At 33.2% G+C, this 12,919-nt stretch overlaps 1 protein-coding gene across 2 annotated transcripts; it reads left to right on the top strand.

Annotated features, from left to right (window-relative positions):
• Positions 1-3,461: 3,461 nt before the first annotated feature.
• On the top strand, positions 3,462-12,277 carry TPR8 (Tetratricopeptide repeat (TPR)-like superfamily protein). 2 transcript variants are annotated; one of them, XM_085708362.1, is made up of 10 exons: positions 3,462-3,591; positions 3,829-4,079; positions 6,944-6,977; positions 7,559-7,692; positions 8,395-8,461; positions 8,729-8,828; positions 9,701-9,864; positions 10,486-10,532; positions 10,626-10,676; positions 11,346-12,277. In XM_085708362.1, exons 1-10 carry the CDS (start codon positions 3,513-3,515, stop codon positions 11,868-11,870), a joined length of 1,452 nt encoding a protein of 483 aa, XP_085564488.1. In that variant the 5' UTR covers positions 3,462-3,512; the 3' UTR covers positions 11,871-12,277. The 2 variants fall into 2 exon arrangements, with proteins under 2 accessions (XP_085564488.1, XP_085564482.1); XM_085708356.1 differs by having other exon boundaries at positions 7,556-7,692.
• The last annotated feature ends 642 nt before the right edge of the window (positions 12,278-12,919 follow it).

Genomic DNA, 12,919 nt, shown 5'->3' with positions numbered 1-12,919 from the left:
CCAGTAAACAAACCTTTCTCCACCGCCACATTCATCATTACATTTAACTCTTCCGCCGCTAACAAAAACAAAAAAGGATATAAAGAGTTACCTTAACGAAGACCTCTTTCTAACTTGAATAAGTTAAACAGAAATATCTCAATTGGCAGGATGTTGCAACATATAAGGGTGGAAGTTTAAATTATGAATTCTTCACTTATTAACTTTAAGGATGTATCTCTAGTCATTAGGGTATTTAACAAACAAATAAAATACAATAGTGATTAGACCTTCATTATATCATGTATGTGGTGCACACATGATAAGAAACATAATAGTATTATTTACTATTATTTTAGGTATAAATATGTAGCATTTTTTTATTTAAAAATGGCATGATAAGATATATCATATTTAAATCATAAGATTACCCTGGTAAAACAAGTGCATTTATGTTTCTAAAATTATTTTAAAATTTGATAAAATAACAAAAATTATTAACAAAATAAAATGAGTAATTAAATAGTTTCATATAATTAAAAAAATAGGTAGAATTATATGCGTCGTCCCTTAACTTGACTTCATATAACGATTTCATCATTTATCTTTTCTCGTGTCATTTTTGGCCATTTGTTCCATTTGCATATAGATTTTTAAGCATTGGTAACGCTATATACCACAATTTTTTTTTAACGAAAACCACAAACCGTCTAAGAAAATAATATAAAAGGCGTTTTGGCGGAAAACACGGCGATGGGTTGTGAGTAATTCTTGAGTTTTGTGTTTGCTGTCTTCGTAGTAAAAAGTGTTTCCCTTTAAGCATCGAATCTAAAATTTGTATGAAAACATTAGTGAAATATCATTGATTTGAACATTAAGAACTCATATCGAAATAAAACCATATAATTGAATCTTGAAAATTCATATCCAAATTGATCAAAAGAAGGAAAAATGGCATGAAAAAGGATAAATCATGAAGTCTTTACCTGATATTAAGTTAAGGGACAAGAGAGTAGTTTTGCCAAAAAAAACATTGTTACTATTAAATAAACAATTCAACTTTTTTATAAAAATCATGAGTAAATAAACAATTATATTATCCTCAAACATATATGATTTTCATTTTGTACAAGATATGATATTTATTATATATAAATGACAAAACAAAAAATAATATTTAAATAAATATTCATGTTTATAAAAATCTAAGAAATAATTTAAATTTTTAATATAAAAATTTCAATAAGTTAATAATTACTACTTTTTATTTTTTATTTAATACTAAAGAATAAATTTTTTATTCTTTTTTTATATCTATTTTTTATTATATTTGAATCTTTATATTTTAAATAATATTTTATAAGGATAACTTAGTAATTTACTTTCTTATCTTATCCTGCTGATTTTTAACCCAACTCATATCCAATATAAGAATGTTAACTAGAGAAACAAAATATAATAAATTTTATGATTAACTTATCATACCCATTCCTCAAGTGTGACTTCATCTATTCTTATGGGTATGTTCTCTGTCAAATGAAAGCTTTTCCATCCATATTTATTTGCATAGTCGTGGTTTACTCTCAACAAGATACGTTGCCCGACCATCATTGTCATGAAGACTATGTGATACAATGAGACAGTTAAATATGATACCATTGTTGGGAGTTTCAAGGGAGCCTACTTTGGGGTAGAGCCAACTACATAGTTGATTTTGAACATTAGGTATATAAATCCTCTTAGTTATAGTTGTTCAACATCTATTACTGTATACAATATGATAATTTAACTCCCAATTGACACATCATAACTTTCTCTACCTCAAATATGAGACTCTTAGTATCCTTGAACCAACACGAGAAACAAATCTTCGTCTTCAAGTACCCCGCCAAGTCGAAATAGGATTTGATACCACTGTTGGTTGTATCACGTCGTGATGACTAGGTTGGTTCTTAGAGTTATCCAGTGGAGTTTTGTTTCTGATCCTAGCCAAGATGTGGAATCTTGAGGTTTATGTATAAACTTTACTGAGATCTCAAATGGACGTCCATGTTCTTGTTTGAACAACTAGGGTGTACCTCCTAATTAAGAGTTGTAGTCTTCACGTCGATGATCTGATTCACCGCAATGAGTCGAACACTCCTTCTTCAAGCGAGGGTGTGTTTGCAAAATACACTTTGATGTCAATATAAGACGAGGTGCTAGTGGGTAGCAAAAATGTGTAAAGTTAATGAGGTGATCATACCTAGGTGAAACCCCCATTTATAGTGATACATTATGGTGATACACTATGTATTGTTGCTATCTTCACTTATGTGATTTGGTTCACTTTGTTACGTATACGATCTAATTTGTTTAAAGTAACTAATTCTGATTTAGGGGGCTCCTATCCGATTTGAAGCAACTCAGTGCTACTATGAATAACCTAACAATAAAACACGATTTCACTTTATATGATAGTTTGTTAGCGCATAAGGTGGTAGAACACGCTGGTGTTTGGTTTGTTCTTGGTGTGAAAATCAGGTGGAACGAGGTCGTCCCTAAGTTGATGCATGCCACATAGTCTTGTGTTGCATGTCGGGGATTTATCTATGTTTGATAAATTTAAGAATTTGGGGATTTATCTATGTTTGATAAATTTAAGTTTTTTTTTTTTTTTTTTAGATTTGAGGTTTTTAGAATTATGAGTTTAGAAGATGGAAATGAAAATACTTAAGCTAATTGAATGTGTGTTTGTGTGCGCATATATTTGATTTAAGAAAGAAGATGGGGGACGAAGAACATGAGGATTTATGAATTACTTTATTTTTAATAAAAAAATCTTTTAAAGACATGGTTATTAATAAAATTATTATTTCAACATTTTTTTAATAAAAAAATGAAAGAAAGAATTAACTCGTGTACATTTTAATAGGCAAATGACTTAAACGGGACAAATAAAAAAATAAATGACCAATATGTTACCACTAAATAAGATAAATGACATCTAGTATAATTTTGCTTAAAATATATGAAAATACACTCTCAACCACACATTTTCTAACACAACACACTCCATTTTAATTCATGTAGTTCTCGCCATATAATTTTTTTAGCAATAAAAAAAGTTTGTATAAAGATTGCGTTGCTAGTCACTCTTAATGTTTTTTTGACCTCGAAACAAAGTGACAAACATCATACACAATTGTGAAATCTCGATTTAAATTCAGATAAAGATGTCAAACTAAACAATATCAATATTTAATTACATAATTGTTCTTTAATATGTGCACGAAGGACACGAGTTAGCTTGATCCATTAACAATAATCCTATAATTGCTTTTGCCTAAGTTTTTGACATCATTTTGGGTGAGTTTACATTTGGAATTGCATAGTACAGTACTTTAGTAAAGTCTACTCCTATATCTTGATTCGCTATTTGTCGTGCGAACTTTCTAGAATCATTTCCTCATATAAAAACTCTTCACAAAAGAAAAATGAACACTTTCTTCACAATCTAGCGTTCTTCTTCTTCTTCTTCATTCTCCAAAGCCATGTCTCACAATCGCATCCCCACCGATTCCCCTCTCTCTCATCGCATAGTTCGTTCTTTCCTCCATTTCCTTAACCAAGGTTCGTATCCTTTGATTTTTGATTTTGATTTTGATCCATTTTTTGTATAACACTGTATAGAATTTCGTTGTTTTTTTTTGTTCGTAAAACCTAGCTCAGCTAGTAATGTCGAACCCGAGATATTGAGTTTCAGATGATGTTTGCCACTTAATTTTAAGCTGCTTATATTGTTGATTGATTATTATTTTGATTGAAATGAATGTTAATGATTTTTTTGTTTTTGTTGTTGTGGAATAGTTGAACCTAGTCCTGGTGTTGATGCTGAAGGAATTGAGGTAGCTAGGGAGTGTTTGGTAGAAGCTTTTAAGATTAACAACTCAGCTTCTGTAACTGGTGAACCTGATTCATTGATTGATATATTTAAGTCATTTGATGCAAGCAACCAATGTGAAAGAAGTAGGTTAGATTCTATGAAAGCTTCAAGTTCTGTTTCTGCTCAGAATGCTGCTGCTGATGCTAAAACTCGTCCTGAGGAATCGAAACCTATGGTTATTTCTCACTTTTCTTTTGTTTTTGTTCAACATTATGCTGATTTACTTATGATATTCCGTATATTGGTTAGGTTTTGTCTCGAGGGTGGACGTAGGTGACAGATTGATTATCACTCACAACAGTCGATTATACTAAAATCTAATGTTTATTAGAACAATATTTTAATGATTGTGAGTAATAATCGATCGTGGACCACGGTCTGCCCTAGAAGCTGACGTTGTCTATTTGTTCTTACTGACTCGACTATTTATTTTTATTTTTTTGGTTCGTTGATGGATTTGAGTCAATGTGTTTTCCCATACTTGTTTAGTTGGTTAAAACTTGTGCCTATCCTTTTCTCTTGAATTGTTCTTCGTGATTAAAACTGGTGAGCATGCTGTACATAGGTGTAAATATGTATAACTTCTAGTTCTGTATTATTTGATGATTAATGACAATGTAATGGCTATCTCCATAACTATATGTCCAACTAAATCATGGTTTGAAAAGGTTACGTTAAATGTGGAAAAGGACGATTGCAGTAAAAACAATTGTGTTTAACATGTGCTAATTTTCTAGCGGTTATAGTGGAGCCCTTCAATTGTTAATTAGTGAGAGATTATGTCTATGGATCATGAAAATAAGTGTTGCCTTTGTAGGTATTTAGGATAGCAAAATTCTTGTAAAGTCAAAACATATATGTATAGGGCACCTTGCCATTGTGTAGGCTGTATCCAAGAAAGAAAAAGAGTAGGCACTTGGTGTTTTACCATGTACCGAACCCTTCAATTATGCCATGTCTGGTTTCACATGCGATTTTTATTCCATTAAATAGTTTCACTGTTGGAATTATAGGAATTCAGGTTTAGCAGGGGGGAAAAGAGAGAGCAAACTTTGAATAATAGATTCTAATATTAATATATGAAGTGGAATATATGTTATAAAATCAACGTTGTCAAATAGCGGCAAATCGGCGACAGCTGCGCTATAGCATAAAGGATTTAAATGAATTTTCATGAAAACCACGACACTAACCTAATTTCGCCATTAGGGTAATAGCGGCTGTTATTCCAGTTTCTGCTTGCTGATATAGCGGCAATACCGGAAAAATTGGAATTTTAGGGTTTTTAAAAATAATAAAAGTGGAGAATATGCATTGACCTATTATGAAAAATAGAAAAACTAAAGAGTCAGCGTTACTCCTATATTCATTGTAATACGTAAACCTTCCATATGTAAGCTACACTCTGCCTCCATTCCCTGTATGCAACTAACGTTTTATTATATTGTATATAATTTATAATTGACTTATTTCAACTATTATATGCGGCTTCCGCAATTTGCCCGCAACACTGTAAGCTGTTTCACAAGGTGGGTTTTTGGCGTTTCGCTATTTTCCGCAATCCTCTAACAGAATACATGCTAATTCTATTTGTAGAGTTAAGGCGGGTACAGCTGTATTCTTTTTTCCCCCTTTGTCTCCTGTTTCGGTTATGAATTAATTAGAATCAATGTATTAATAATTAGCTTCATTGTATTATTGTCCTTATTAGAATACCCAAGTCTGTGCTCTATAAATATTGTCCTTATCTGCCAAGTTTTCAATTTGGTCTCGCAGTTTTGGGAAAAAAATCTCCTGCTGCTATCTTTCACGGGTAGAACCCTAGTCACCCTATTAGTACATTCTCTTAGTTTCTATACCATGTCTGAGGAGGATGTTTCAATCTTTTCTAACGGCAAGGGTATAATGTTCTCAGAATTAGGTCACGTAGACATTGCTGGTCACACAGTTTCTGATTTTACTGGGTCTAAACTAGACAGAAAGTCTGCATCAGGTATTTGTTATTTATTGGGGGCAATATTTTGATTGGAGAAGAAACAAAATGTAATGTCACTGTCTAGTGTAGAATCCAAAGTTGTCAATCGTGAATCACTGTATAGTTATTTGTTAAATTTCTGCTATGCTATAGCCGCTATAGCCACTATTTGTCAAATAGTGGCTATAGCCACTATTTGACAACACTCGGTACTAAATCGTGTATCACGGAATTATAGTTATTTGTTAAATTTCTGCTATGCTATAGCCGCTATTTGACAACACTTTTAGCTGCTATGTTGTGCTCTTCATCATGCACTGCAAAGCTTATATGGATGAACATTCTTCTAATTGAACTTAGTTTTGATTCGGAAAACCTATGTCACCTTTTTGTGATAATCCTGAAGCCTTTGAAATTACAAACATGATCGGACTAAGCATGTTGAACTTGACAGTGACTACGTCAAGGATAGCTTAAACTTAAATGCTAACAGGATACCCTATTTTAAAAGTGCTAATCAACTAGCCGATATGATGACCCATGCAGTCCGTACTGGTCCATTTGATTCAGTAATGTCCAAGTTAGTCTGTGCGATATCTATGCACCAACTCGAGGGATAGAGTTGATATGTACAGATGTATATTCACTGTTAGATTGATTGTATAATTTCCTTCTAGAATACCCAACGAGTCTGTATATTCTTGAGATGAGATATGTGGAACAAAGACATCAGGCCAATTTTCAACTGTATTCATACTGGACTATGAATTGTTTTAAATATGGAAACAAATAATGAAACATGGAAACACTTCTAAGATATAATATTTGATACTCTAAAATGTTCTAAGATATAGGAAGGATATCATGAGATTTTTGGTAGGCTTTCTAACTCTCACCTTTTAAGCTAGTTACAAGTGTATGTCACATTGATGCTGAAGTATTTCATGATTTCTCTACTCTCTTTTCACTGCTCTGGAAGTACATTACTCTATCACATAAATTGCAAATTGTATTGAAATTTTGGTTTTTTAGTTCTGATTTATCTCACAATGTGTCTTCATTAGGATGAAGATTGGACACAGGACCCTCACATTTCCGGTAGGCAAATCTGTTCCCTTTATTTTATTTTATTTGAAATTTAAGTGATCATAAATAGTTATGTGTGGAAAGAACATTTTCTACCATTTATCTTCTCAAGATTCTCATTGAGAGGACGTGTCTTGCTGGAAAAGTTTATAGTTTGTAACGTTTAAATTCATTTGTTTGTTGTACTATGAGCATGCTCTAGTGTGTGGACCGGTTTGACAAGCATTACTAAAAAATATTAGTAAATACTGTAAATTGTTTTCTGTTCTTTTGCATGACAAGTTTTCTCAAGCTAATATTTCCGTTGGTTGGTGGGTGGTACTTTTGGGGATCAAATTGTTAAAATTTTGTAATGTATTTTGGAAAACAGTTTATTAATATATTATATAATTTATGCCCTATCTGATTGTGAATGTTTAAAATTTCAGAATATTGCACATAGATTGATATTTTTCACCAGAACTTTTTGCCACAGTAGTTGACTTCCTCCTTTGGTCTAGTCCAGTGATATATTGGATTTAGTTGAATTTTGTGTGGTATTTAGTAGAAGAAGGTGAACTATCTTAATATTTTCTTAAAACTTTTGACAGCAGTATCTAAAGATGAACTATGTGGACAATTCTTTGCTGTTCTGGAGAAAAAACATTATTTCAGGACTAATATTGATGGAGGTGATGACATAGTGCAACTGGAGAAAGCATCTCGCTTATTTGATGATGGTTTTACGGTATGACACTATATCATGAATATGCATATGTTGCATTTCCAGATGATGTTGGAACTTGAAACATACCCGTTCATTTGCTTCAGCATATGTGACTTGGCTTTTATCATAGTAGTGGTTTAAACTTTTAGAACAACAACAAACAAAAACATTTTCCACTGGGTGGGGTAAACAAAAATACTGTTGTGTAATATACCTAATTCTTGTCACTGTTACTACTTGTCATATATACCCAATTCCTAAATTTCAAATTAGTTTTCTAATTTTCCATTAATAATGGGATAACTATTGATGAAGGTACAAGAAAAACACGGCGTTACATTTTGCTTTTGTTATAAATTTAATCTTTGTAGTAAAACGAGAGGAAATGAATGAACTGTGCCTCTTTTTTTTTTTTTTGTTCAAATTTCTTCAACTTATGTCAGATGCTAGTTTGGTAAATGACTTTCATACTATGAGTGTACCTCTGTTCATTTTATTCCATTAGTTAAGTCAGTTGGTATCTCAAGGTAGTACAACTGTTGCTTGTTAGTGTATGTAATTTCTTGCTGATCTTTCTGTTCAATTGTACATTAGCCAATGCCATGCCGCTATCCACTTGGTGAGGTTGACTACTTGAATCAATCAATACTATTGGCTGATGGTTTTATCAAAACCGAATTTTCAGTAATACTGTCTGTTTAAGCAAAATATGCTTCTATGCAGGAGATGGAAAAATCTGGGTGTGGGCAGTTCAATTTGAAGAATTTAGCGGAATCACTAAAAACATTAGGTATGATAAGTTACTTTGACTTTAATAAGCTTTCTTTTTCCTTCATGAACCGAAAATCTCTCTCCCTCTCTCTTACAATGTGGATACAACACATAATAGATCTTTTATTGGTAAGAATTGAAGTATGTCAAAATGTCTATATTTGCATTGCTGATTGGTTTGGTTAACTTGATTTGAATTTAAGTCAATTTAAGTTTTGATCAAGAGTATCTTCATTGATGGATTTTCGCAAGACAGTTTAATACTTGAAATTGGGTTTTTACTCAGGTAACAAGGAAATGCAATCCAAGCAGTACTTTGATGCAATTGAGTTGTATAATTGTGCAATTGCGATATATGAAAAGAGTGCTGTTTACTACTGCAACAGGTATTCCACTTGATTATACTGTTTCTCAACTATATATCACTATACTATTTTTAGTAATCTCTGTGTGTGTCGTTCTCTCTGTGTGTTGCTTCCACTTTTTTTGAGAGATGCTATGTCATTCTTTAGGGTAATTTTAGGATTTTTTGGGACGGAGAATTTTATCAAGTATTCTAGTTATGCTGCACCAAATATGTTCACCAAATAATTGTGAGAAACAAATTCTGGAAGGTTCTAAATAACTACGATTTATGGAGAATAGAGAAGAACTAAGCAATAAAAAGTTCGAGCTCAAAAAACAAATAATATGACTACACTATGGTCTCATTCATCATCCCCAAGATCAAAGTCACTTAGTTCATCTTTTTCTCCATCCTCTGATGGTCTATGCGCTCCCTCTACCTCTGCATCTACAACAATCTCTTCAATTTCACTCTCCTTCCTTATAATGATAGATTTGACCTTCTTGTCAACCTTAGCAATTCATTTTCTTGGACTTATCTCACTAAACAAGAAACACAAAAATGCACATTAGGAGGGAGTGTGTGTGTCAAAAACTTAGTGTTCTAATGCTCTTGATTTGCAATTTAACTTGGGATATTTAGAATATTTGTTTTATGCTGATTCTGTCCATTTTCTCCTAAAAATACAAAAAAAAAAAACTGAGGTAAAGGGAGTGATGGTAGTTCACATGACCCCGTGTATATGTGTTTCTCATGTTTCAAATGTATCCCTTTTTTATCTGGTGACTCTGCTCTGTGCGTATGAATATATTTAAATATTTAGTACATTTTGGAGTGGCCAATTGTCTGGCTCAGAATACCTTAGGACCAGTTTATTTAACTGATGGAGCTGCATTTTTTGATAAATATCAGGGCAGCTGCTTATACTCAAATTAACAGATATACTGAGGCAATCCAAGATTCTCTTAGATCTATCGAGATTGACCCAAATTACAGTAAGGCATACAGTCGTCTGGGTTTAGCTTATTATGCACAAGGAAACTACAGAGATGCTATTGATAAAGGGTTTAAAAAAGGTCGGTGAAGTATCATATTGATTTCTTGTTTTTATAATCTGCTTGACATACTTACTGAGCCTCCTCCTGAGAATGTCGACTTCAATTTCATCTGGTGTTACAAATCAAGGTGAAATGGTGCACACAACCTTATTGTTAATTCAATGTAAATAAAAATTAGTTTTTCTCAAAATTCATCAGCTTCTATTTGTTATTTGAGTTTCCTACAATTATAGGTGCATGTTTTAAACGTCAGAGTCGAAAGAAATATTAAAGAATTGATTTCACCAAAAATTCACTCTGTATTAATCAACATTATAATCAGAGTGTGAAGTATTTCAAACCATTAGGCTTTGTTTGGGAGTTTGGAGGGGAGGGGAAGGGAGGGCTTTGGGGGGTTGGAAATATGTAGAAAAATGGAAACATCTTTCACATTTTTTGAAAGAACAATTTTTTAGAGAATGATAAATTAATGCTTATCATTAATATATTTTTTATTTTAAGAATATCATCACAACATAGATTGAATTTGAAAAATTCATATAAACCCTCCAAAACCATCCCCCAATACAATTTTTGAGTTCCCCTAAATGAGGGGGATTTTGTATTATTTCATCCTAACATGATTCCGTATCTTTGCAGCCTTGCAATTGGATCCCAACAATGAGTCTGTTAAAGAAAATATAAGGGTTTGTTCTGTTCTGTTTTTTATTTTATTTTATTTTATTTTCTCTTCTCTTTTTACTTTTTCTATGTGGTCATAATGCTCTTGTTAATCACAGGTAGCTGAGCATAAACTGATGGAAGAGCGACATCGTGCAGATCACAATCAGGTATTATTATCATTTCTTTTAAATTCAATCAGGTATTATACATGCTGTGTCAGGAATACATATCATACTAGGAACCTGGGCTCGCTGTTGCAGCGTTTTCACGTAGTTTTACACCGTAGCCGATCTTGGCCTTTAATTCGAGATCAGACGGTTCATATTTGAAACTTTTTTTCAAGTAGTAAAATCATCTCAGCCGCTGATTTGAGATCGGACGGCCCAGATCTGTTACAGCCTCCTGCTGTTAGTTGCAGCAGGAAATCCACTTTGATCATACCAGTCCTAATTAATGGGTCTTCTTTTTTTTTTGCAAAATAACTAATTTTGTGAAAAAATTGTTGGAAAGCAATTATGGATAACCTTTATCAGATGTGATGTAATACATGATCTGGTTCTGGTGGTTATTGTTGTGTTCAACAGCTTATCTTTCATTTCAACCCCCACAGTTCACATGAGTCGTACAAATTTTTTCACTTAGTTAGCCGTTCCTCTATGCATCATTGTTCATTTTCAAATTAAATCTACGAATTTACTCTAGCTATTTACTTTTCATATTAGAAACAAACATGTAGTATTGGAATACAGTTTAACTTGTTTTCTGACTTCAATGTGCTCTCTCCATTGTTTCAATTTGCTTTTGTATGCTGAAAACTAACACTGTATTCTTTAAAGAATTCAAGATCATCTCAAGAATTCCAAAACCATTATGCAAGGGGATCAAGAAGCCATGCAGCTCCAGCTTCATTTGGCTCAATGCCATTTAACCCCAGCAATCTTGCAAGCATGTTTATGGCGGCTGCAAATGCGGGTCAGGGGTCACATTCTGAGGAAGGTCAAGAAGATGCCAATAGTAGTGGAGCTAATGAACCGGAAATTCGATTTGGGGGCAATGTTAATGTAAACCATGATCAAATTCCTCAGGAACTAAGAGGTGCCTTTCAATCCGTGATGCAGATGTTTTCAGGGAATGCAGCTCCCGGGCAACCACATGATCAAATGAATGGAAGTCATGAAGATGCCAATAGTAGTGAAGATAACGAACCCGAAATTCAATTTGGGGGCAATGTTAATTTAAACCCTGATCAAATCCCTCAGGAACTAAGTGGTGTCTTTCAAAATGTGATGGAGATGTTATCAGGGAATGCACCTCCTGGGCAACCACATGATCAAACGAATGAAAGAACAGCACCAAACTAAGCTATCTAATCATTCTGAGGCTGTAAAGACTCTCACAGATTAATGAGCTTTGAGTTACTATGGTTTCAACGAGGCAACCATACTTTTACAGGTCACATATTTTGTGGTTTGGACTTGTAATTTACTGAAGCGCATTATTGTGACTCAACTTTAGATGAGTATTACATGCAATTCTTTATTGTATATGCTGTGATGCAAATTTTCTTGTGGATCTCATCCGGATAGATCTACAAGTTTAAGGAATAGGGAGGCTGTTAGCGCATGGAAGGTATAATGCTTCTGGTTTTTTTTGGTAAATATTAACCCATAATTTGTTATTATGGGAATTGGGAAGAGCGCTTGTCTAAACATCAGAACAGGTCGTATTTGAAACTTAATTTAAGTTATTTTCTAAACTTGTGATTAAATTCTGATGTTGGCACACAGGTCACATAGTTTAGCTAACTTATATTAGTTTTATTTAATAATTTTGAAATTAGTTTTTGTGACAATGTAGTGGCACTGCAACCCCTACCAGAAAAGTCTCTGGATAGAGGGAAAGATGATTAGAGGTTCTAATGGAAAGGGAAGCTCGTCTATATGTTTCTTTTCGTTATAAGAGCTTAGGCAACAAGCAGATGCTCCTGTTATGAGGGGGGAAAATGGGTTTACTAATGCAAAATGTTGATTTGAATCGTGTGGCTATGATGATAGATGTCTTTCATAGGTCTATTGTGATAAGGTTTTTAATAAAGAACATTATCTACAATATTGCAATGAGAGGTCAAAGGATGGAATCCAGAGGATTTGATATCATGGTTGTTGACATAGAATTCTGACAGAGGGAGTTGTAAGGAGGTTATTGTGAATGGCCCTTAGATGATTTTGATCATTATTTGGAGCCTAAACTTTGCATCTCTTACTGAAATGGTTGATTGCACCTTGGTCAGTGTAAGGTTCCTCATACTAAACCTTGTGTACTATGATGAAGGCTTTCTCTTAGCATTCGTTTCCGTTGTTGGGAGGCTAATAAGATTGATCAAACCACCCTATAGATTGATCATTAAAGG

The sequence above is a fragment of the Medicago sativa genome, chromosome 1 (genome assembly GCF_051527215.1).
Source record: "Medicago sativa cultivar Bolivia chromosome 1, Bolivia_mono, whole genome shotgun sequence".
Lineage (NCBI taxonomy): Eukaryota > Viridiplantae > Streptophyta > Magnoliopsida > Fabales > Fabaceae > Medicago > Medicago sativa.
This window is presented reverse-complemented; position numbering and strand designations above follow the sequence as displayed.

Excerpts from the sequence above, each read along its gene's own strand:
- TPR8 (XM_085708356.1), top strand. The coding sequence starts at position 3,513 with ATGTCTCACAATCGCATCCCCACCGATTCCCCTCTCTCTCATCGCATA. Across the intron at positions 4,080-6,943 it reads CTGAGGAATCGAAACCTATG|GATGAAGATTGGACACAGGA; the intron begins GTTATTTCTCAC and ends TGTCTTCATTAG. Across the intron at positions 7,693-8,394 it reads TATTTGATGATGGTTTTACG|GAGATGGAAAAATCTGGGTG; the intron begins GTATGACACTAT and ends GCTTCTATGCAG.